Below are 26,779 nucleotides of genomic sequence, written 5' to 3' on the forward strand. Positions count from 1 at the left end.
CCTTACCCCTAGCTGACCTGGAATTCACTATGTAGTCTCAAGGTGGCCTTGAACTCACAGTGATCCTCCTACCTCTGCCTCTGCTGGGACTAAAGGTGTGTGCTGATTCCACTGCTAATTAGTTTACTATCTCTGGGCAGACAATTGGCTGTCATTCAATTGTCTATGTATTCTTTATGCTGGCTGTGAACTATGTGGCTTCACACATAGAATTAGGGAATCATTCTCTCTAGGCCTCTGCCCTGTGATTCTCTTATTCTTGGCCTCTAGGACTACTTTTCCATGTCCTCTGTCCAAAAAGACAAGATTGTACCTGAAGTTTTATTAAATTATATTTCCACTCTGTAAAAACACAACAAACATTAAAAACAAAACTTTCCGTTTTGCAGCTACTATTTTGACTTCACTCCAAAATATATCTGTAATATTCTTTTGTCCCTGAGGGTCTAACAGTACTTGATTATTTTGTGTTTTCCTTAGAAGTTTTGGTTGTAATGAGTGGGAAGCATGAATCATCACAACGTAAATAGTAGTGATTATAATGTAAATCACCAAGCAAGCAGCCGTAATCAACTCAGGTCTCATATACAGATCTACCTCTACACAGTTCATAAGCTCTTGGAGACATGGCCACCTTAGATTCTTAAACGGTTTCCCTCATCTCTGAGGAAAAGTTCTTAAGAGTTATTAGGTTTAATGGAATTTTAAAAAATATTTAAAGACATGTGCCACCATGCCCAGCCTTTCTTTTCTTAGTAGCTGATGTCAATGGGGATTAAGTATGACCAGTATCAGTTACCGGCTAGGTGCTGAGAACAGAAAGACAAAGGGACTTTCTCCACCTTTCCTGGGCTTCTGTGAGAGGCAGGACACCACAACCGCCCAGCTCACCTCCCACCTCAGTGCCCTGGCTGTGCTCTGTGTGAGGCTAGCAGAGTCACTCCCAGGCCTGTCTCTGGGACCCCAGCACTGTGTGTTCCAGCCAAGAGGTGGGGCTAGTCATTGGTGACAGTTAATAACATTACCGCCACAGAATCTTCCTCCACAAGGGCTCAGAACATAGTGCCTAAAACGTAAATGTGCACACCGCATTCCCACCACACCTGCTTCACAGATTACTGGGGGCTGTCCCAGCTAGTCCTAGAGTGAAGAAAAAAAACAAACAGGAAAAACAAAACAAAACAAAACAAAAAAAAACCCTGTGATCTTTCCTCTTCAGTCATTTGGTGCCATCAAGTGGCCAGTGTAAGTTCTACACCTTTAAAAACAAACGAGACGACTTCTCAGTTGCTGGGCTCCTCAATCCAGAGGGATTTATTATTCTTTCTGAAGAGTGTTACTGTGACACAAGAGGGTCAGCATTTAAAAGAAAACACAAAAACTGAAGTAGCAACGTCTGTCTCTCTTCCTTTCGGCCCAGAAATAACTACAGTACTAACTGGAAGTTACAAATGGTAACGGCATTTTGATGAAATGCAAGTCACAAAAGTAAACATGTCCTCATTAAATGTCCCCAGATTTTCTTTTTAAAAAACATTTAATTAATTATTTAATTAACTAATTTGTCTGAGAGAGAGAGAGAGAGAGAGAAAGAGGCAGATAGAGAATTGGTGCATCAGGGATTTCAGCTGCTGCAGACAAACTCCAGATGCACGCTCCATCTTGTGCCTCTGGTTTTCATGAGTCCTGAGGCATCAAGCCTGGGTCCTTGGGCTTTGCAGGCAAGCACTAAGCCATCCCTCCAGCCCATGCCCCCAGATGTTCATCCCTAGCATGTCTGTTCTTCCAGTTGCCACTTTTGGATGAATTTTCTAAGATTAGACAGGAACCCTTTCTCTCTCCACCTGCCTAGTGAAAGTGCTCGCATTCCATGAATCAACAGTTAAGTTTAGAGAAATGTCTGTTTTCAGTTCGGTTACACCGGGGCCCAGACCCTAACCCTGACATTCCCAGCTGTTGGGTGTTGATCAGGTCCTCAGCTTCCTCTATGGACTATATATGGGATCGTGTGGAGTCCCTCTTCCCTACGGTGATTGTACACTTTTATTTTTTGGCTTTCAGAGGCAGGCATTTTTCAATACAACACTGACTGCACAACAGTGATGCCATTGGGTTTTCCCCAACTTTTGCCATGCCTGTGCTGGAAAAGGCAGAGAACACACTGGTATGGAAGAACCTCTCTAATGGGGAGGGCAGAAGGCTCAGGAACCTGGTCAGTTGCCAACACACTTATTTGAGTCCCCCTGTGCCCAGATATTCCCTCTAAGCCACCACGGAGACCAGCTTACTCAAGTTCATCTTCAGAGTCATAGCCTACTGGGCCTGACTCAATGGCGATGACCTCACTCTGGGCCTGGTTTGGTTTCCAGGTGCTGTTTTCTGCAGACGAAGGCGATTCCTTTCTCTTCTTCTTCCCAAACAACTTCTTAAATGTTTTGAATTTGGATTTTTTCTTTCCTAAACAGATTAAGAGAAACACAAATGACAAGAATGTGTTAATGGTTAGGTGTGGGACACATAATTAATAATTGTATGCATTTGTGGGTTACAATGAGATAGCTCCCATACATGTATACAGCATACATTGACCAAAACCGGGTCATTAACCTTTCCATCTGCTTATATTTTGTTGTGTTTGGAGCCTTGAAGCTCCCCCCTTGTAGTTATTCACAAAAATGTGTAATAGGTTACCATGCACTACGGTCTCCTCACTGTGCTGTGGAGCATTCACACTGACTAGTCCTGTTGAAGTGTGTTTGGCTATGCATCATCAGCCTCCAGCATAATCACTATTACTCATTCTCATAACTTTATATTTAGTTTCCACATACTTGAGAAAGATGCAAATTTGTTTTCTGCATCTTAAGGGCTAGGGAGATGGCTCAGCAGGCACGGGACTTATTTCACTTAATATAATGTCCATCTAGGTTGCTGCAAAGGATGAATAAGATCCTATTTTAGTGGCTGGAGAGTATTCTATTGTGTTTACATTCCACATTTTCTTTATCCAAGTTACTTTAATAATGATTATCAAATGCTTCAACTAGTGTGGTCACAGCATCAAGGACAACTGGAGGAGGTTTGGCCTCACTGGCAAGGAGTGGCTCACGTGAGTGCCAAAGCACCCCAGTGAGCCAACAACTCTTGGGGGAAAAATGACCTGTTCGTTCCTCCTGTCCTTCCTGGTTGTAGATGCAATGTGATCAGCTGGCCTCTTGCTCCTGCTGCCATGCCGTCCCCAATTATGATGAACTGTACTCCTAGAGCTATAAGCTGAAATAGATAAGCCCTTTCCTTCCTAAAAATAAATGACTGGGGCTGGAGAGATGGCTCAGTGGTTAAGGCATTTGCCTGCAAAGCCTAACAACCTGGGTTCAATTCCCCTGTACCCATGTAAAGCTAGATGCACAAAGTAGTACATGCATCTGGAGCTCATTTGCAGCAGCTAGAGGCCCAGGTATGCCGACTTTCTCCCCCCACTGCTTGCAAGTAAATAAATAAATAAATAAATAAATAAATTTTTTAAATGACCAAGTGGCCATCCCCATAGCAGAAGCAGTGGCCTTGCTGTGCTCCTGGGTTATTAGAATTTGCAACTTTTTCTTTTACATTTTTAAAAGTTTTTATTTCTTTGGTTTTTTGAGATAGGGTCTCCCTCTGGCCCAGGCTGACATGGAATTCACTATGCAGTCTCAGGCTGGCCTTGAACTCACAGTGATCCTCCTACCTCTGCCTCTTAAAGACATGCATCAGTTTTTGTTTTTGTTTTTTTTACATTTTGTAATTACTTCCCTGATATCACCTTCATTCTTTCTCACAGAATCTATCATACCTGGGGTCCCATGATTTCACAAGAGCAGCTTCCAAGTTCATTTCTTTCCTTTGCAGTACTTAAGAGAACTGAGAGCAGAAGCATGCAGCACTGAAGGTCACCCAAATGCTATCTAACGTACCAAGGAAATTTGCTAAAGTAGTTTAGCTAAGATAGTTTTATAAGTAAGTAATTTTATAAGCAGAATTCCTTTGAATTAAGACCGGGCCTTTCCATTTGCTTTGTGTTACTGCCCCCTGGGAAGTTCAGATGCTCTTGTTTTCATCTGAGATTATTAAGGTTATTCTTCCAGAAGCAGAACAAATTTCTCTCCAAAGAGGAAAATTGTTCTATGGCACAATTTTCTTAATGTCTGGTGAATATTTTCTTACTTTCACAGTTACAAAATGTTCCCTTGCTAACAGACAGTTCTCCATAGAGAGTTGATTATTTTGGAAGACTCTTAGATGTTTTCTGCATTTGGTCAGGACACCACCTGGCTTTTGCATCATCAACAAATTATTAGGTGCCTCTGGAGGCCTGAACATGGCCTCACCGTCTTGACAGCCAGAGGTGCTGCTGTGCACATGTTGTGCCACTTTTGTGTCAGAGTTAGTCAACCACCCCATTTATTTTTGCATTGCTTTCTCTGCCAGGTTTTTATTTTTATTTTATTTTATTTTTATTTTGAGGTAGGCTCTCACTTTGGCCCAGCCTCAAACTCAAACTGATCCTCCTACCTTGGCCTCCTGAGTTTTTGAAATGCAATTTGTTTAATGCTTACAGGACTAGTCCATTTTCCTACTTCTTGAATCTGTTTTGTTTAACATTTCCAGGATTAAAAAAAAAAGTTCCAATCTACTGGCAAAGTAATTACCAATGGACTCTTATGCTTCCAACATCTGCAACATCTATAATGCCGCTGCCTTCTTCACCCTGATTGTTATTACTTACGCCTCTTTTCATTCTTGTCAATTGTACCAGAGGCTTGCAAAACAGTTTGGCTCTAAAAATTATCTTTCTACGGGCTAGAGAAATGGCTCAACACTTAAGGCGCTTGCCTGCAAAGCCTAATGACCAGAGTTCAATTCCCCAGTACCCATGTAAAGCCAGATACACAAAATGGCACATACATCTGAAGTTCATTTGCAGTGGCTGGAGGCCCTGGTGCACCCATTCTTCCTTTTTCTCTTCTCTATCTCTCTGCTTGCAAATCAATCAATCAATCATGTTTATGGAATGCTTTGTGTTTTCTTTCTCTCTCTGTGTGTGTTTCAAGAATGTTAGGGCAGTGCTTTACCACTGAGCTACATCCTCAACTCTGGTCTGTCTATGTTTTAAACTTACTGTGATGAATACTAAAATTATTAATTTTAAAACTTTCTTGCTTTGATAATGTGTACATTTAAGGCAGTACATTTCCCTCTAAGTCTGTTTTGGTTGCATGTATACTGTTAAAAACTGTAGTAATTTCATTATTATTTAGTTGGCAGTATTCTCTAATGTCCATCACCACACCTTTTTCAAACTATGGGTTATTTAGAATAGTATGACTTTACTTCCAAACACTGGAGGAGTTTCTAATTATCTTATTGTTATTAATTATACCTCAATTGCATTGTAATCAGATATTAACTCTTAATTTTGTTCCATTAATGTCTGTGGAGATTTGCTTTATGGTGTATCATACTGATAATTTGTTTTTATTTTTATTTACTTGAGAGAAAAATGGGTACACCAGGGCCTCTAGCCACTACAAACAAACTCCAGACACATGTGCCACTTTCTGTATCTGGCTAACATGGGTCCTGGAGAATAAAACCTGGGTCCTTTGGGTTTGCAGGCAGGTGCCTTAATTGCTAAGCCATCTCTCCAGCCCAATACTGGTAAATTTGTAGACATTCCTATTATGCTAGAAAGTGATTTATTTTGGGCTGGAGAGATGGCTTAGCGGTTAAGCGCTTGCCTGTGAAGCCTAAGGACCCTGGTTCAAGGCTCTATTCCCCAGGACCCACGCGAGCCAGATGCACAAGAGTCTGTGTCTGGAGTTCATTTGCAGTGATTGGAAGCCCTGGCACGCCCATTCTCTCTCTCTCTCTCTCTCTCTTCTTCTTCTTCTTTCTCTCTGTCACTCTCAAATAAATAAATTAAAAATGAATAAAAACTGTTTTTAAAAAAAAGAAAGTGATTTTATTCCATGTTTTATATGTCAATTAGGATATGGTCCTTTTCTTTGTAATTTTATTACCCAAATACTTTATGTCCTTATTAATTTAACATATTTTTTTTCTATCAACTTCAGAGAGATATGTAGGTTTTCTCTATCTTTTGTTGTCAGTTTCTAACTCACAACTTTTAAACTTTTTATTGACAGCTCTTATAAGTATAGACAATAAACCACAATAATTCCCTCCCCTACTCCTATTCTCCCCTTCCACCCTCCCCTGAATCCCTTCTTCTTTCCAATTAGTCTTTCTTCTGTATTTATGTCATCATCATCTTTTCCTCCTGTTATGAGGGTCCTGTATAGATAGTGTCAGCACTGTGAAGCCATGAATATCAAACTATTTTGTGTCTGGAAGACAGCATTATAAGCAGTCCTACCCTTCCTTTGGCTCTTACTCACTTTCCACGCCCATCTTCCACAGTGGACCCTGAGCCTGGGAGGGTGTGCTAGAGTACTGCACACTCCATTGTCACGTCTTCTCAGCACTTTGGAATAACTCACAACTTCCGACATCAAGTTACCGCATAGAAATGCAAAATGACTATCGTATTGAGGAACTGAATCTTTTGTGTGATGGACCTCTGTATTTTCACTTATGCTTTTTTTTTGGCCTTAAAGCTTATTTTGATTATTGTTCTTTGCCATTCTACTACTGTAATTATTCCATTCCATAATTACATGCACTGTAATTATCCATATAGTAATAAAAACAAGTTGACTTCCTTATGTATGTTTTCTAAGTTTCCCTGTCCTCTTTTAAACATATTTTTATTTATTTATTTGCAAAGACAGAGAGGGAAGGAGAGAAGGAGAGAGGGCGGGAGGGAGTGGGAGAGAGAGAGAGATGTATGGGCATGTTAAGGCCTCCTACCACTGCAAACAAATTCCAGATGCATGGGCCACTCTGTGCGTATGGCTATTATGTGGTCATTGGAAAATCGAATTTGGTCCTTTAGGCTTTGTAAGCAAACACATTGACCATTGAGCAATCTCTCCAGCTCTCCCTGTCTTCTTTTGACTTAATTTTTCTATTCATCATTCTGCTTCTCATTACTGGTTTGTAATCTTTTTTTTTTCTGTCAGTGCTGTCAGTGGTCACCCTGAAAATTCTACTAATTCTACACATCCTAATATAGGAGCACGTAACATTAATACTTTAATCCCATTTTATATTTTATTATTTTCATTCTGATTATTGAAAAATCCAAGACATTATTCCATGTTCACATGGACATATGTACATGGTTATCATCTTTCTGTTTTTCTTTCCTTCTTGTTTTCCAGACTTTCCACTGGGAAGACTTTCCTTCTGCCAGGAGGAAGATTTGTTGAGAGCCTGTTCCTCTGGAGGCACTTGGGCAAACTCAGGATTTTGACTGAAAAGCGTTGTTCCTCCTTCCCTCAATCCCGAAATATATCTCTCCTAAGTATGCAGTTATCTTTTCTAAGGTTACCCAGAAGCTATTACCTCGCTGAGGATTCTATTATATTTTTTTATTTATTTATTTATTTATTTATTTATTTAAGAGAGAGAGAGAAAGGCAGGCAGGCAGAGAGTGAGAGAGAGAGAATGGGTGCACCAGGGCTTCCAGCCACCGCGAACGAATTCCAGACACCTGCGCCCCCTTGTGCATCTGGCTAAAGTGGGTCCTGGGGAATCGAGCCTCGAGGCGGGGTCCACAGGCTTCACAGGCAAGCGCTTAACGGCTAAGCCATCTCTCCAGCCCAACTGAGGATTCTATTATATTGTGGTGAAAAGCCAGGCATCGTTTTTTCTGTTCCTTGGACTTATTTTAAGATTTTTTTTTTTTTTAATTTGGGCTTTGGCTTTCTGCAGGGTCCCACTGCATGGACTGCCTTTTACTTAGCCTTCTTGGAAGTCACTGGACTTCTTACATCTGTGGGCCACAGTCATCACATTTACCAGCTCTAGAACACTTTCAGGCATTCTTTTTGCTCTTAAAATTGTGATAAAGCATGTTTCAGGCATTCATCTATCTCTGCCCTTTGTCTTAACTTTCTTGCTGTATTTTCCATATTTTTATAATTTCATCTTGCATTCTATGTAATTTCTAAGAATTTTGACATGATATAATTTACTCTTTTTTAGAGAGAGAGAGAGCAAGAGTGAGAGAGAGCGAGTAAGAGAGAATTGGCTCTCGAGGGTCTCAGCCACTGCAACTGAACTCCAGACACTTGGGCCACCTAGCGGGCATGTGCGACCTTGCACTTGCCTCACTTTTGTGCATCTGGCTTATGTGGTATCTGGAGAGTTGAACACAGGTCCCTAGGCTTCACAGGCAAACACCATAACTGCTATGCCATCTCTCCAGCCCTAATTACTCTTTTTGTAAAGCATTTTACTATTTATTTGAGAGATGTGGGAGAGAGAGAACAAGCAAGCTCCTCAGGGTCTCTTGCTACTGTTAACAAATTCCAGATGCATGTACCATTCTATGCATCTAGTTTTATGTGAGCATTAGAAAACTGAACCACAGCCATCAGGTTTTGTAAGCAAGTGCCTTTAACTGCTGAGCCAACTCTCCAGGACCTAATTTACTTTTTGTTTCTGGTTCATTTTTTATTTATTTATTTGAGAGCGACAGACATAGAGAGAAAGACACATAGAGGGAAAGAGAGAGAATGGGCGCGCCAGGGCTTCCAGCCACTGCAAACGAACTCCAGACGCGTGCGCCCCCTTGTGCATCTGGCTAACATGGGACCTGGGGAACCGAGCCTCGAACCGGGGTCCTTAGGCTTCACAGGCAAGCGCTTAACCGCTAAGCCATCTCTCCAGCCCTACTTTTTGTTTCTTAAAAATACTTTTATTTATTTGTTTGCAAGTAGGGATGAGAGGAGAGAAGGAAAGAGTAAGAAAGAGGGAGAGGAAGGAAGAAAGGAAGGAAGGAAGGAAGGAAGGAGAAAGAAGGACATGCCAGAGCCTTTTGACATTGCAAACAAGCTCTAGCTGCATGTGCCATGCCACTTTGTGCATCTGACTTTATGTGGATACTGGGGAATTGAATCTAGGTCTCCAGGCTTTGCAAGCAAGAGCTTTTAACCATTGAGTTACTCTTCACCCCTCTAATTTGCTTTTAAGCCTGTCCATTGAGATTTAATCATATTTACTTTTATAAATTCATTTATTTTGAAATCTGCTACAGCAGACTATTTAAAAATCATTTGCGGGCTGGAGAGATGGCTTAGCGGTTAAGCGCTTGCCTGTGAAGCCTAAGGACCCCGGTTCGAGGCTCGGTTCCCCAGGTCCCACGTTAGCCAGATGCACAAGGGGGCGCACGCGTCTGGAGTTCGTTTGCAGAGGTTGGAGGCCCTGGCACGCCCATTCTCTCTCTCTCTCCCTCTATCTGTCTTTCTCTCTGTGTCTGTCGCTCTCAAATAAATAAATAAAAATTAAAAAAAAATCATTTGTAATTAGAATCATTCTTTCTCATGTACACAGTGTAGCATAGTTATCCCTTCAGTGAAGATGCAGATCTGAACAGAATGTCAGCCTTCACAGTTCCCTCATACTGCCCTTCTTTTTAACTACAGTTTTGACTCTTGTAGAGTGTCGTATAGATTAAATCATCCAGCCTTTTTAAAATTTTTAATTATAATTTTATTTACTTATTTATTTGGGAGGGGGAGTTCCAAGGTAGTATCTTACTCTAGCTCAAGCAGATATGGAACTCACTCTGTAGTCCCAGACTGGCCTTATACTCAGAGTTCCTCCTACCTCCACCTCCTGAATGCTGGCATTAAATATGGGCACCACTGTGCCTGGCCTCTTGATTCTTGCTCTTCTGCATATGCTTCCATCCGTTTGTCCATCTTCTTAGGTAAGACCTTTTTAAAAACATTCTGCCAATTTTTTTTCAATTTTAATTTTAATTTATGAGAGAAAGAGGCAGAGAGAGAGAGAGAGAGAATGGGTGCCCTATGGCTGCACTGCAAACAAACTCCAGATGCATGCACCACCTTGTGCATCTGGTTTACATGGGTACTGGGGAAGCGAGCCTTGAACCGGGGTCCTTAGGCTTCACAGACAAGCGCTTAACTGCTAAGCCATCTCTTCAGCCTGAGGCATGCTTTTATTGAAGGAAGTATTAGGCATGACATGAATACAGAGGAGGGTTAAAAGTTGAAAGCCTGGGCATGGCGGCACACACCTTTAATCCCACCACTTGGGAGGCAGAGGTAGGAGGATTGTTGTGAGTTTGAGGCCAGCCTGAGACTACATAGTGAACTCCAGGTTAGCGTGGGCTAGAATGAGACCCTACCTAAAAAAAAAAAAAAAAAAAAAAAAAAAAGACCAAAAGACAGTTGGCTGAGAAAGCAATCCCCATTAGAAACTCTTAGCTGTGCAGAGGTGTTCAATGTCATCCAGAGAGAAGACTGTCACCCATTTTGTCTTTGAGCTTTTGCCTTGATCACAGTGGCTAATTATCTTCTGAAGGTCATGTGCCAAAGACAGTGTCAGGAGCATCCTATGTGCTATCTCATAATAAGCCTATGAGTTGGCATTACTATCCCTGACTTCTAGATGAGCAAACACGGTAAGAGGTGAGGTGACTTGCACAAGGTCACATAGCAAGTTAAGTAGCCAGGATCTGAACCCAGCGCTCTGTCTCCATAGCCCATTCTGCGTCCTCAGAGCCTGTAGAAGCTAGAAGGATGCCAGAGGCTAAGTTCATGAAGCCTCATTCTACTCCAAGGAAAGAAGCACCCCAGTGAAAATGGGGTGAGTCCTGCTAGGATAAAAAGATTCTCTTTAAGGAATGGAACAAGCTGGCATCTACTGTGCTTGAGGGAGGTAAACAATGGCATTCATTTCTGATGTTTGAGGACAAGCCCCTCCCCACCCCTATCTCTGAGGTTAGCCATTTCTCAGCAGCATCAGGGAAACTGTGTCCCAGGATCTGAAGGATGCGTTCTCTACTCCACATGGCTGCTTGCTGTTCTGGAGACTTTGGCGCTCACGCTGCTGAAGCTTCTTGGTTTGGCTGGAGCACAGGATTAGCCATCCCCAGGAAATGCCTCCCTCCGGGGTAGGCAGGGGTCCCAGCACATACACCCCTTGGTGAGGGTGATTAGAGGGGGGCTGGTACATTCTGCCAATTTTTAACCTAGATTGGCTTCCTTATTTTTTTTTTATTAACATTTTCCATGATTATAAAATATATCCCATGGTAATTCCCTCCCTCCCCACTCCCACACTTTCCCGTTTGAAATTCCATTCTCCATCATATTACCTCCCCATTACAATCATTGTAATTACATATATACAATATCAACCTATTAAGTATCCTCCTCCCTTCCTTTCTCCACCCTTTATGTCTCCTTTTCAACTTACTGGCCTCTGCTACTAAGTATTTTCATTCTCACGCAGAAGCCCAGTCATCTGTAGCTAGGATCCACATATGAGAGAGAACATGTGGCGCTTGGCTTTCTGGGCCTGGGTTACCTGACTTAGTATGATACTTTCCAGGTCCATCCATTTTTCTGCAAATTTCATAACTTCATTTTTCTTTACCGCTGAGTAGAACTCCATTGTATAAATGTACCACATCTTCATTATCCACTCATCTGTTGAGGGACATCTAGGCTGGTTCCATTTCCCAGCTATTATAAATTGAGCAGCAATAAACATGGTTGAGCATGTACTTCTAAGGAAATGAGATGAGTCCATTGGATATATGCCTAGGAGCGCTATAGCTGGGTCATATGGTATATCAATCTCTAGCTGCTTTAGGAACCTCCACATGTTTTCCACAATGGCTGGACCAGATTGCATTCCCACCAGCAGTGCAGAAGGGTTCCTTTTTTTCCACATCCCCGCCAACATTTATGATCATTTGTTTTCATGATGGTGGCCAATCTGACAGGAGTGAGATGGAATCTCAATGTAGTTTTAATCTGCATTTCCAGATGACTAGTGACGTAGAACATTTTTTTAGATGCTTATATGCCATTCGTATTTCTTCCTTTGAGAACTCTCTATTTAGCTCCTTAGCCCATTTTTTGATTGGCTTGTTTGATTCCTTATTATTTAACTTTTTGAGTTCTTTGTATATCCTAGATATTAAGCCTCTATCAGATATATAGCTGGCGAAGATTTTTTCCCATTCTGTAGGTTGCCTCTTTGCTTTTGTCACTGTGTCCTTTGTGGTGCAAAATCTTTGTAATTTCATTAGGTCCCAGTGGTTAATCTGTGGTTTTATTGCCTGAGCAACTGGGGTTGTATTCAGAAAGTCTTTGCCAAGACCAATATGTTGAAGGGTTTCCCCTACTTTTTCCTCTAGCAGTTTCAGAGTTTCCGGTCTGATGGTAAGGTCTTTAATCCATTTGGACTTAATTCTTGTGAATGGCGAGAGAGAAGAATCTATTTTCATCCTTCTGCAGATATTTATCCAGTTTTCAAAACACCATTTGCTGAAGAGGCTGTCTCTTCTCCAGTGAGTATTTTTGGCATTTTTATCGAATATCAGGTGGCTATAGCTACTTGGGCTTACATCTGGGTCCTCTATTCTGTTCCACTGATCTACATGTCTGTTTTTGTGCCAGTACCATGCTGTTTTTGTTACTATGGCTCTGTAGTATAGGTTAAAATCAGGTATGGTGATACCACCAGCCTCTTTTTTTGTTGCTCAGTATTATTTTAGATATTCGAGGTTTTTTGTGATTCCAAATGAATTTTTGGATTGTTTTTTCTATTTCCATGAAGAAAGCCTTTGGAATTTTGATAGGGATTGCATTAAATGTGTAGATTGCTTTAGGTAAGATTGCCATTTTCACGATATTGATTCTTCCAATCCAGGAACAAGGGATGTTTCTCCAGTTTCTAGTGTCTTCTGCAATTTCTCGCTTGAGTGTTTTAAAGTTCTCATTGTATAAGTTCTTTACTTCCTTGGTTAGGTTTATTCCAAGTTATTTTATTTTTTTTGATGCAATTGTGAATGGGAGTGATTCTCTGATTTCATCCTCTGTGTGTTTGTTGTTAGCATATATGAAGGCTACTGATTTCTGTGTATTTATTTTGTATCCTGCTACATGGCTGTAGGTTTTGATCAGCTCTAACAGCTTGCTAGTAGAGTCTTTAGGGTCCTTTATGTATAGAATCATGTCATCTGCAAATAATGATAACTTGATTTCTTCCTTTCCAATTTGTATCCCTTTTATGTGTGTCTCTTGCCTTATTGCTATGGCTAAGACTTCCAAAACTATATTAAATAGTAGTGGGGACAGTGGACACCCTTGTCTTGTTCCTGATTTTAGTGGAAAAGCTTCCAGTTTTTCCCCATTTAGTAATATGTTGGCTGTAGGCTTGTCATAAATAGCCTTTATTATATTGAGATATGTTCCTTCTATTCCCAGTCTCTGTAGGACTTTTATCATGAAGGGATGTTGGATTTTGTCAAATGCTTTCTCTGCATCTAATGAGATGATCATGTGATTTTTGTCCTTCAACCCGTTTATGTAATGTATTACATTTATAGATTTGCGTATGTTGAACCATCCCTGCATCTCTGGGATGAAGCCTACTTGGTCAGGGTGAATGATCTTTTTGATATACTCTTGTATTCTGTTTGCCAATATTTTGTTGAGAATTTTTGCATCTATGTTCATGAGGGAGATTGGTCTGTAATTTTCTTTTTTTGTTCTATCTTTGCCTGGTTTTGGTATCAGGGTGATGCTGGCCTCATAGAAAGAGTTTGGTAGAATTCCTTCTTTTTCTATTTCCTGGAAAAGCTTAAGAAGCAATGGTGTTAGCTCTTCCTTAAAAGTCTGGTAAAATTCAGCAGTGAATCCATCCGGGCCTGGGCTTTTTTTAGTTGGGAGATTATTGATAACTGTTCGGATCTCCATGTTTGTTATAGGTCTATTTAAGTGATTAATCTCATTTTGATTTAATTTAGGTAGGTCATATAGATCAAGGAAATCATCCATTTCTTTCAGATTTTCATACTTTGTGGAGTATATGCTTTTATAGTATGTCCCTATAATTTTTTGAATTTCTCTGGAATCTGTTGTGATGTTACCTTGTTCATCTCTGATTTTATTAATTTGTGTTTCTTCTCTCTTTCTTTTGGTCAGATTTGCTAAGGGTTTATCAATCTTGTTTATCCTTTCAAAGAACGAACTCTTTGTTTCATTAATTCTTTGGATTGTTCTTTTTGTTTCTATTTCATTAATTTCTGCCCTAATCTTTATTATTTCTTCCCATCTACTAATTTTTGGTTTGCCTTGTTCTTCTTTTTCCAAGGCTTTAAGGCGAAGCATTAGGTCGTTTACTTGCGACCTTTCTAATTTCTTAATATAGGCACTTAAGGCTATAAATTTACCTATTAGAACTGCCTTGATTGTGTCCCAGAGATTTTGGTATGTTGTGTTCTCATTATCATTTGACTCTATAAATTTTTTGATTTCCTTTTTGATTTCTTCATTGACCCACTCATTTAGTAGTGTATTGTTTAGTTTCCATGATTTTGTGTATGCTCTATAGCCTTTCTTGCTACTGATTTGTAGTTTAATTCCATTGTGGTCAGATAGAATGCAAGGAATTATTTCAATTTTCCTGAATTTGTTAAGATTTGCTTTGTGTCCTAATATATGGTCTATTTTAGAGAATGTTCCATGTGCTGCTGAAAAGAATGTAAATTCTGCAGCCTTTGGATGAAATGTCCTGTATATATCTGTTAGGTCCATTCCTTCTATGACCTCATTTAGTCCAGATGCCTCTCTGTTTATTCTTTCCCTGGATGACCTGTCAATTGATGAGAGTGGGGTGTTAAAGTCACCCACCACCACTGTGTTTGGTGTTATCTGTGACCTTAGTTCTAATAGTGTTTGTTTGACGAATTTGGGAGCCCCCATGTTAGGTGCATATATGTTTAGGATTGTAATGTCCTCCTGTTGGAGTGTGCCCTTGATCAATATAAAGTGACCTTCCTTATCTTTCTTGACTAACGTCGGACTAAAGTCTACCCTGTCTGATATTAGGATAGCAACCCCTGCTTGTTTTCTAGGCCCATTTGCTTGAAACACCGTCTTCCAACCTTTCACCCTAAAATAATGTCTATCCTTTGTAGAAAGGTGAGTTTCTTGGAGACAACAAATTGTAGGATCCTGCTTTTTAACCCAGTCTGCAAATCTATGTCTTTTCGTTGGGGCATTGAGACCGTTGATATTAAGAGATATTATTGAAAGGTGTGTATTTATGTTTGCCATTTGTGTGTGTGTGTGTGTGTGTGTGTGTGTGTGTTACTGGTTCTACCTGTGCTCTCTTCTGTTAACTGGTATTTGAGTATAGCTGGTTTTTTCTAGGTTCCTTATATGTGTGCTTTTCCTTTTGTTCAGCATGGAGGATTCTATCAAGTATTTTCTGTAGAGCTGGTTTTGTCTTCAAATACTCCTTTAACCTGCTTTTGTCATGGAATGTCTTTATTTCTCCATCTATTTGAATGGATAACTTTGCAGGATAAAGTAACCTTGGTTGACAGTTGTTATCTTTCAGAACTTGGAATATATCACTCCAAGCCCTTCTGGCTTTAAAAGTTTGTGTTGAATAATCTGCTGTAATCCTGATGGGCTTGCTTTTGTAGGTAACTTGATTTTTCTCTCTAACTGCTTTCAATATTTTTTCTTTGGTTTGTGTGTTTGGAAGTTTGATTATAATATGGCGAGGAGAGGTTCTTTCTGGGTTTTGTCTGGCTGGGGTTCTAAAGGCTTCCTGTATCTGTATTGGCACCTCTTTCCCAATTTGGGGGAAATTTTCCTCTATGATTTTGTTGAAGATGCCTACTATGCCTCTGGAGTGGATTTCTTCTCCTTCTACTATGCCCTGAATTCTTATATTGGATCTTTTCATAGTGTCCCGAATATCTTGAAATTCCCACTCATACTTTTCTATAAGTTTGTCTTTCTCTTTGTTGGACTGCATTAGGTCTGCCACCTGGTCTTCTAGCTTAGATATTCTGTCCTCTCCCTCATCCATCCTACTGGTGAGATTTTCTACAGAGTTTTTTATTTCATTAACTGTGTTCTTCATTGCTAGTAATTCTGACTGGTTTTTCTTTATTATTTCTATTTCCCTATTTATGTCTTGTATTGCCTTCTTTATTTCATTAAATTGGTGTCCTGCCTCTTCTTTGATTCCTTTGATTTCCTCTTTGATTATTTTCATGTGTTCTTTGACATCTTTAAACATATTTATAATTATTCTTTTGAACTCTTTCTCAGGTATTTCCTCTAACTCTTTCTCACTGGAGGACATTTCTGATACATTAATACTTTTAGGTGGATTTATATCGTCTTGCTTTTTAGTGTTTCTTGTGTTATAATGTATATATTTTTGCATCTTGGATTAAGTTAATGCTTGGATTTTCTAGCTAGCTGTGTATTCTTAGCTGTATCAATTGATTTGATGTAATATATTTTCAGGGTAGGACCTTAAGGTATTAGGTGTGGCTCTTAAGACTCTCAGAGTATCTACAAAGATGTTCTTAGGGGTTGAGTTTCCCTGCTATAGGAGTATTCAAGCAGGCTGAGTGGAATAAAATACAGGTAGATTCTAAAATTTAACTAAACACTGTACCCATTCAGTCAAAAACAGCTCCGAGTATGTATGCAAGAGTAGTTATTATAATGGCCAGATCCTCTATCAACAAAGAGGTTTAGATTTCTGGTCTGTTGAGGTATATCCAAGTCAGCTTGTGACCAAGTGAGACCCTTCCCTGGTGCAATCCCAGTTACCTTGGGTGATTTTGGTCTCAGTCAAGTTGCTGCCTGGGTCGTCGGGCTGCTGTTCTGATTTCTGGAGCTGGGCACTTGCTTTTCCTACGGGGCAAACCGAGCCGCTGCTGCTGCCTCTGCTGATGTCGTAGCTGCCACCACTGGAGCCACCACCGCTGCTGAAGCTGCTGCTGCCGTGTCCACCGCCGCTGCTCCCCACAAAGCCGCTGCTGCGGGATCTGCCGCCGCTGCCGCTCCTGGGTCCGCTGCTGCTGGGGCCGCTGGTACCGGTGCTGGAGCCGCTGAAGTTGCTGCAGAACTCTGCTCCTGCTTGGGTCCCGCTGTCAGCCCAAGTTGGCATGGCCGGTCCCGGGCCGCTGCTGTGTTCGCTGGAGCTGGGTTCAGGCGTTGGGGTAGGGGAGGGGAGGGAGCCGCGGCTGCTCTGGTTGTATCGCTGCTCCACGTGTGCTTCTACCTCGCGGTCTTCTCCTCCGTTGCTCGCTGCCGCTCTCCCCTCACGTTTCCGAGTTGCGGAGAGCGCGGTGCGAGGGGAAAATCCCGCACCTGGCTTCTCCTGCGGCTCGAGCTGAGAGTCTGGCAGTTTTCTGCTGCGCCGTGGTTGCGGCGGTTGGCCGAGCTGCCGGAGCTGCTTTTCCGCCTGTGCAGGCTCTGGATGCTCTATAACTCTTCTACTTCTCCGCTGCCGCCTCAATTTCCTATACACCTCACTTTTTAGTAAAAGTGTGTATTCTGCTTAGTTTTTTTGGTCTTTTTCCCCCCTAGGCTGCTTTGGCGTGGTACCTACGCTGCCATCTTAACCGGAAGACGGCTTCCTTATTTTTGAACCTGGATAGTTTCAAATATATACTGAATACAAGGTCTCTATTTGGTATGATTTACAAATAGGTTCTCTAAGTCAGTGACTTGTATGTTCTCATCTTAACTATTTACTAAATAAGGCCACCTTCTGAGATACTGGGAACTTCAACAGGTGAATTCTAAAGGCAGACAATTCAACCTCTAGCATGTCAATTCATATTTTCATTCATGGCACCTTAAGAGACATATTAACACTGCCTATCTGCTTTTTATTGCACTGAAAATATCATGTTCTATAATATTACTTTGAAGTTTAGAAAGTTCAGGCTGCTACTAAACTCATTGTGTAGCTGATGGTGACTATGGCTTCCTGATCCTCCTGTCTCCACGTTCCAAGTGCTGGGAACACAGGTGTGTACCACCATACCCTGCTTTCTTTAGAAAAGATTGTTTGCTTCAGCAAAGTACCTGGGGTTATTTCTAGACTAGAAGCACTACTGAACCAAGTTCAAGGGTTGAGGTTCTCTGATTATCTACGTGATGCAAACTAAGTAAGTTTACACCCACTTAAGATTCTGCAGCTCTTCGAGCTCCCAGCTTCTTGTACTCAAGGCCCTCTAGCAGGCAGACCTCCTAATATAGGCTCTGTGCCTTGTTTTCTCTCTTGCTCTGTTACAGTCCAGCCCACAAAGATAAGAAAATGAAATTCAGAGTTTCTAGATAAATGCTTTGGAAGAGAAAGTGCTTACTTATCTCCAGAATTACCATTTTCCTTCAATTCTGGACTCATTATTTTACTTTTTATTTACAAGAAGAGAGAGAGAGAGAGAGAGAGAGAGAGAGAGAGAGAGAGGGAAAGTATAGGCATGCCAGGATCTCTTGCCACTGCAAGCAAGTTCCAGATGCATGTGCCACTCTGAGCATCTGGCTTTTCATAGTTGATGAGGAATCAAACCCAAGCCATCAGGCTTTGCAAATAAATGCCCTTAACCATCTCTCCAGCCATTTCTCCAGCCCTGGATTCATTATCTTTAAAATATCTTATTAATTTTATTATTTGCAAAGAGTGAGACAAGGCGACAGATAAACAATGGGCACACCAGGGCCTCTTGCCACTGCAGACAAACTCCGAACACATGTGCCACTTCATGCATCTGGCTTTATGTGGGTACTGGGAATCAAACCTTGGCCATCATGCCTAGAAAGCAAGTGAGCAGTGCTTTCAGCCACTCAGCAATCTCTCCAGCCCATCACTGTTTTTTTTTAAATGTATATATATAAATAGTTTCAAAATGTTCTTACATAGAATTTAGAAGTTTCTTGTATGTGTGGTATTGTGTTATACGTGTGTCAGTGTGGGTGCATGTACGTATGCAGAGGCCAGAGAGGCTCAGGTGTCCCCCTCTTTGGCTCTTCTACATGTTTCCTTAAGACAGTCTCTCACCAAGCCCCGAGCTGCTGTTTCCTGTCAGACTGGCCAGCCAGTGAGTCCTGGCAATTCTGGTCTCCACGCTCCACAAAACTGGGGTTACAGGCATGTGTGTCCTCACTTTGATGTTTACATGGGTGCTGGGGAATTGAACTTAGGGTGAATCAGGCCCTCATGCTTACATGGAAAGTGCTAGAATTTTTTAATTGGTTGATTTAATTACCACACACTCCTGTTATTTAAAGAATACTGTTTCTCTCAGTTCTTCATGGTGACCTCAGTAAGTATCCCAAACTAGCAGTTATTGAGGTTATTTCAGGATAATAGAATACTTTCTCCAACAGTTTTTTCCTATTAAAAAAGGAATAATTCAATGTGCCATAATGTGATCAAATTTGAAACTCCATTTTCCCCTTAGGACTGATCCTAAATACTTCACCTTACATTTGTGTTTATTTGGTATTTATTGAACTGTGAGAGGAAGGGTGGTCCTAATATCAAATGAGAATAATCCATCTTAAAATATTAAATAGTTTTTACTGAAGTAAAGGCTAAGGGCAGTACCTAGTAGCTAAAATTTAATATTATTGGAAGCTATTCTTCCTCAACTGACCAGAGAAAATCATTATTGGCATTTTGATTATAAACAACAGAGAGCTGGAAGCAACTGTTAACACAACACGGAGAGTATAAATGGCTAATCTAGGAAAAGGTACATGGTAGGAAGTCAGTGCTTTTTAATGTCAACTTCACAACTGCATCAAGACATCAATAGAAATCACACACTTCGTGGAATGGGATCTGAGGTGATGATTCCTGAGCCTGGAATTTAGCCCAGGAGAGGCCAAGATACAGCCCTCCTGTAGAAGAATAAAACTTATATGGGAGAGGGGTCAAAGGCCCTCTTTATTTTTTTTAACATGTGTATACATGTAGACTCACATCTGTGCTGTGGGTATGCATGAGTGTGTGTGTGAGAGAGAGAGAGAGAGAGGGAGACAGAGAGAGAGAGAGAGAGAGAGAGAGAGAGAGAGAGAGAGATCGAGCGAGTACAAGTGCGTGTATGCACACAATTGGAGGCTAGAGGATACACATGGGTGCCACTCCTCAGGTACACTATTTGCTTTTTCAAGACAGTGTCTCTCATTGGCCTCGGGCTTACTGATTGGGTTAGACTTGTTGATCAGCAGGCCATAGAATCCTTCTGTGTTCATTTTCCCAGTGCCAGGATTAACAGCGACACACCACCACTGGGGACTGAACTCCAGTCCTTATGCTTATGAGTCAACCACTTTTACTCATGAGCTACTTCTCCAGCCCATGGGCTCTCTTTTAATGTAACTATTTGGTTTTTTCCCCAATTATCAAGTCATCCTGTGCTTTTAAAAAAACCTATTGAGGGCTGGAGAGATGGCTTAGCAGTTAAGACCCACGTTCCATTCTCCAGATCCCATGTAAGCCAGATGCAGAAAGGTGAGGCAAGCTCAAGGTTGCACAAGCCTACTAGGTGGCTCAAGTGTCTGAAGTTCAATGGCAGAGGCTGAGGCCCTAGTGTGCCAATTCTCTCTCTCTCTAAAATAAAAAATAGGGTCTGGAGAGATGGCTTAGTGGTTAAGGCATATGTCTGTGAAGCCTAAGGACTCAGGTTCGGTTCTCCAGGTCCCACATAAGCCAGATGCACATGGTGGTGCATGCATCTGGAGTTCATTTGCAGTGGTTGGAGGCCCTGGTGTGTCCATTCTCACTCTCCCTCCCTCTCTCTGTCTCAAACAGATAAAATAGATAAGTAAAATTAAAAAAAATAAAACCTACTGATACTTTTTGAAATTGCTGGGTGATAAATTCATTTCACCCCTCTTTCTTTTTTATTTTTAGTTTTGAAATACAGTCTCATGGTGTGGCGCAAGTTGGCCTTGAACTCCATATGCAGCCCTAGCTAGGCTTGAACTCATGAGCTTCCTGCCTCAATCCCCTAAGTGCTGGTGCACCACCACACCCAGCTTTAGCTCCTTTTCCTTTTCTGTGGAGTCAAACACCAGGACATGTTTGCCCTCAGGAAAAGAAAATGCCACCCAAGGCCCCCACAGTCTGACACAGAAGTAAGAGTACACTGCTGCCAAGTGGCCTTAAACAATGCTATGCTCACAGTGACAGAGTGGTCACCAGGGGTGCCTGAACACACTTAGGACCAATCACCCTCTCCACACAGAGAACCCCAATATACCTTTCCATCATCCCCTTCCATATCCCATAACCAGACAAAGGTGGTTCCCAGAGCAGGGGAGCCCACAGCCTCACCTGAGCCATCTTCCCCAAGGCCTTCGGCAGCCTCCCGAAGTTTAATGTCCATTACCCTTGTGGAAATCATGTCCAGGTCACTATAATCAGATGGAGATTCATGTTAGAGGAGCATGTTGAGCAGAAGCCACCAGCAGATGTGTTGTGGTGATGATTGTTTTTGCCTGTGATCTCGCCTGCACACACCCTGCAGAGACAGAGTCCAGGGCAGAGTACAGGACAGTACAGGCCAAAAATACGTCCACAGCCACAAGATTCGTAACCACAGAAGCATTTTTCTAATTACTGACTTGAGCAATTTAATGGCATACATAACAGCAAATGCTTTACTCATTAACACAAATTCCATCAAATTATGACAAATTATGTTTTTCTTTTATTTACTGTAGCAAGTTTGGAAAATATAAAGACTGAAAATTACCTATGATCCTACCAGCTAAGAATAACCACAATTAATGTTTTCATCTCCTCCTAATCTTTTTTTCTTTTTTTTTTTTTAAATATTTTTATTTATTTATTTATTTGAGAGCGACAGACACAGAGAGAAAGACAGATGGAGGGAGAGAGAGAATGGGCGTGCCAGGGCTTCTAGCCTCTGCAAACGAACTCCAGATGCGTGCACTCCCTTGTGCATCTGGCTAATGTGGGACCTGGGGAACCGAGCCTCGAACCGGGGTCCTTAGGCTTCACAGGCAAGCGCTTAACCGCTAAGCCATCTCTCCAGCCCCTTTTTTTCTATACAAATATTTTTACACCCACATTGGGAAGTTTGACATCTGATTTTCTTACTTATATTACCTATTAAAATTCTTCACAAAGGTTTATCTTAATGTGAACACAGTATCTTAATATCATTATTGACGCTGAGTCTAATTTTTTAAACTTGGGAAACATTTTGGACAAAAAGCACAGTGGACATCTGATCAGCTACTCTTGCTTCAGCTCTTCTCCATACCCCACCACTAGATGACTTCCATGCTAATCATCCCAGACACGTGGCGCTTCACCTCATTTAGCTTCCTCCTTAAGTGAAAATCTCTGATTTGCTGCTCCACATTCTTGCTACAGAAATTTCAGCTGCCCATGTCCTTGCTTCCTGCCAGACCGTGAGACGTGCACTCTAGCTATGTGTATGAGAACACCTCTTATCAAGAAAGCCATTTCTCATTGAAATGACTATGAGTCCTCAGACTTTAAAAGGGAGGCTCACAATAATGGTACCAAACTGCCTGTATTTGCTGAATAGAAAACTAATTTTTAAAAAGGGAGGCTCAAATATTTAATTAACCAACTCACATTTATGATTTTTACATAATGGAAAATGATGGGAGAAATATAAAGAAAATGCTTAACAGAGGAAAGGAAATGGAGACATGGGTCTGTGCTGGAATTGGTGCCAATATTTAGGTGTCCTTTAAAATCAATGTCAGTTTGTCCTTGCAGACCAATTTCTTTTTAAAAAACATTTATTTATTTTCGCGTGTGCATGTGTGTGTATGTGTGTATGGATTCCTTCAGTTGCAAACCAACACCAGATGGTTATACCACTTTTGGGGTCCAGTTTATGGGGGAGACTTGGGAACTGAACCCAGGCCATCTGGCTTTGCAAGCAAGTGACTTTAATTACTGAGCCATTTTCTCAGCCCTGGGGCCAGTCTAATTTTTTAAGGGAGAAAAAAAAAAACCTCTGCTAATTTTGGTTTTAAATTTTTATGTAAGTTTGGCCTCATGAAAATGTCTGGTCTCATGTCAATGCTGCCAAAAGCCTTTAGCTGGAACCTCACAAAACTTGACTCATGATCATGCAATCATGATATATAAAATGAGGAGAGGACAGAAATAGCACTTTACAGAATCCTTGGCCACCATTGTAGGTGTAAAAGAACAACTTTGTTTTTACTGTGTCTACAACGTAACAGACAATGTAGCTGGAGAGCAGAATGACTGCAATAGCTACAGTTGCAACCTCATCCAAAGGCCTGAGTATTCTAAAATGTCACTCCCTCCACCCTTAAGATGTCGCCATTGGTCAGGAAGCCTCTGTTGCCCAACTGTCTTGTTGCTCCATGATGCCATTAGAGGGCAGGGAGCTACTTGGACATTGGTGCTGAAAGGTGATGGAGCAGGACACAAGAAACAGGAGGGGAGAAGTGAACCTGGTTGAGAATCACCACGTGCTAACCTGGGTAAAGGCTGCCAAGGCTGCTAGAAAGTGAACATGCCAGAGCTTTCCATTGCTCAAACTCAGAGATGATCACAATGACCACAAATGACATGTTAAGTACAGCCTATCATCTGAATCATCTCATGTAGCCCCCAAGAACTTTGAGTTTTGCCACTTCAGAGATGAGAGCCTTAGTTATTATGTTAGGTGGTTTATTAGCTTGCTCGAGGTAGTAAAGCAGACACTAGCCTGAATGCTCACACTGAGCTGCTGGGATACAGTAACAAATGTGTTCTATGTGGTCCTGCCTCCTGCAGGTGTGGACTAGTAAAAGGGAGAGTCCTGAGATGTCATGGAAGGGTTCAAAGGAAACTGGGGAGCCCAAAGACAGAACCTCTCTCCCACTGAGATGTCTCTGCCTGCCATGCAGCCCCTCCTCCAGATCAAGCCAGGATGCCTGGGCTGAGAATGCCATTTATTGGAGCGGATTGGCAGTCCTCAGCCTGAGGGAACAGGGTCTGAGCATGATGGGATGTGTCAACTAACACATGTGCTGAGGATATGCAGGGCTCTGTGTGTGTGTGTACTTGCCCCTGTAGTACAGTAGTCCCTGTGGATAAGTATGCAAAGACTATACTGTTTTTATCCCATCTCATCCTCAAAGGCTAATGCAGAGAGACCACCCGATGCCACAAGAGCCAGTCAACTCATGGAAGCAAAGAGTGCACTAATGAAGGAAGTAGGAGGCTCACTCCGTGGGGGGGGGGGGGGGGGGCCTCTAAACGCTTGCTCTATTTCATGCTCCAAAGTACTAAATGTGTAGCAGAGTGAAGGAAAAAGAACAAAAACTTGGCTACTAGGATAACCTGGGTTGCATCTTTACTCCAACATCTAACTGCACTGAGCTCAGTCTCCTCATACACAAAAGAAGGATAACAATTTAATCCAATAGGACCTGTGTTAGTAACTTGCTTCAAAATGAACTTAAGGAAGAGGTTCATTTTGCCTCATAATTTGAAGGTATCACCCATCTCGGCAGGGCAGCTCTGGTGGCAAGAGCACACAGGGAGCTGCTCACATCATTCAGTCCACAGCAGGAAGCACAAAGGACTTCTGGTGTTCAGCTCACTTTCTCTTTGTCATTTGGTCCAGAACCCCACTCCATGAAATGCTGCAACCCACATTCAGGGTAGATCCACACTGGTCTGCTAAGCTAAACTGTTCTGGAAACACCCACAGAAACAACCCACCATGTGTTTGCATGGTGCTTTTAATACCTTATTTATTTGCAAGCAGAGAGAGATAGAAAGGAGAGAGACAGACAGAGAGAATGGGCATGCCAGGGCCTCCAGCTGCTACAAACTTTAGATGCATAAGCCACTTTGTGCATCTGGCTTTACATGGATACTAAGGAATTGAACCTGGGTTGTTAGGCTTTGCAGGAAAGTGCCTTAACTGCTGAGTCATCTCTTCAGCCCTGCATGGTTGTTTTAAATCACCAGCAGTTAAAGGTGTATGCTTGCAAAGCCTGTTGGCCTGGATTCAATTCACCAGTACCCATGTAAAGCCATATGCACAAAGTGGCACATGCATCTGAAGTTTGTTTGCTGTAGCAAGAGTTCTAGCACACCTATTTTCTCTTTCTGCCCACAAATAAATAAATGAATGAATATTTTTTAAAGCAAGGAAGGGAGGAGGGAATATAGAGAGAGCTTTAGTGAGCAGTGGTACAATGTCAAGTGGTCTAACATGCATGCATGTGAGTCCTAGAAGCAAGTTTACTATTGATGAAGCACATATGTACGTGTGTGTGTGTGTGTGTGTGTGTGTGTGTGTGTGTATGTGCATGCGTGTGCAAAAAGGCTCAGCTAAAAATTCATAAGGGGCTGGGGATATGACTTAGCAGTTCAAGGTACTTGCTTGCAAATCCTGTCAGCCTGGGTTCAATTCCATAGTATTCACATAAAGCTGGATACAAATGTAGCACATGGGTCTGGAGTGTGTGTAAAAAGGCTCCAGAGGGTACACATGGGGGAAAACTCACTGAAGATTCTACAAGGACAAATACTTGCTTCCCCTCAATAAAATAAAATATTTTCCTAGGATGGGTAGACCACAACACACACATACAAAGAAAAAAAAAGAAAGGCAGAAAACAGAGAGATCTCCACCAGCAATGCCTAGTCTCCACAATGGAACCCTCCAATGAAGTTATACAGAAAACACCAGAAATTGAATCCCAAAATGAAAACACAACAAGCAATGTTACCCTGATCAAAAGAATTGCTGAACCGGAAGCATGCCATCAAAACCCAACAAACGCATAAATGAAATTGAGCAGAAGCATCTCTTAGAACACTCAACTTTTGTCATTAGGCTTACCTAAATTTAAGAAAACCACAGAAGGCTCTAAAGAGATATAATTGAATTGAAGGTAAGTCAACAAATGGAAGATCTCAATAAACAGCTGATTAAGTTTAATGTAGACTTGATCAAATGCAAGAATGAATTCCAAGAAGCATCAAGAAAAATCAGACCTTGAACTGAAATTGCACCTCAAAAAAGATAAGGACAAGATGCAAAATAACACAACAGGAAACAAAAACCAAATAGAGATTTTTAAAACCTCTCTAGAATCCCTTAGTAACAGAGTTACTCATGTGGAAGACAGAACCTCTGAACTGGCAGATAAGATAGAAGAAATTGATTGGGAGTCCAAAAACTTTGTTAAGTCCAAAAAATAATGCTAATAGAATACAAGGGAACTGTGGGATACCCTAAAATAACCAAACATCCTGATCATGAGTATACTGGAAGGAGAGGAAATCCAGGCCAGAGCCATAGAGAACATATTCAACAAAATTATTGAAGAAAACTTCCCCAATCTCTCAAAAGAGAGGCCCATACAGATACAAGAAGCTCACAGAACACCAAGCAGACAGAACCAAAGAAGAAATTCTCCAAGGCACATCATAGTTAAAACTCAACAACAATAATAAAAACTCTCAACAATGAAAACAAAGAGAGAGTGCTAAAAGCAGCAAAAGAGGAACAACTCACTACATACAATGGCAATTCCATCAGAATTACCTCAGATTTCTCAATGGAAACACTGAAAGCCAGAAGGGTCTGGAATGGAACACCTCAAAGTCTAAAAAACTATGGTTTCCAACCCAAACTAGTGTAACCAGTGAAAGTATCCATCATAAAAGATGGTGAAAGGAAAACTTTCCATGAAAAAAAGTCATATGAACACAAACACAAACCTACAGAAAACACTTCAAGGAACACTACACAGAA

General features: G+C 41.4%; 1 protein-coding gene across 4 annotated transcripts in view; it reads right to left on the reverse strand.

Moving 5' to 3' along the window:
* Positions 1 to 26,779, reverse strand: part of Cracdl (CRACD like) — a 161,212-nt gene that overhangs the window by 36,925 nt on the left and 97,508 nt on the right. For all 4 annotated transcript variants that reach the window (XM_045147837.1, XM_045147839.1, XM_045147838.1 and 1 more), the window contains 2 exons: positions 21,316 to 21,395; positions 2,289 to 2,457 (listed from right to left, as the gene is read on the reverse strand). In XM_045147837.1, coding sequence (XP_045003772.1) covers positions 2,289 to 2,457; positions 21,316 to 21,385 — 239 coding nt within the window. In that variant the 5' untranslated portion in view covers positions 21,386 to 21,395. The remainder of the gene's footprint in view (positions 1 to 2,288; positions 2,458 to 21,315; positions 21,396 to 26,779) is intronic.

This window comes from Jaculus jaculus, chromosome 4 (assembly GCF_020740685.1).
Source record: "Jaculus jaculus isolate mJacJac1 chromosome 4, mJacJac1.mat.Y.cur, whole genome shotgun sequence".
Lineage (NCBI taxonomy): Eukaryota > Metazoa > Chordata > Mammalia > Rodentia > Dipodidae > Jaculus > Jaculus jaculus.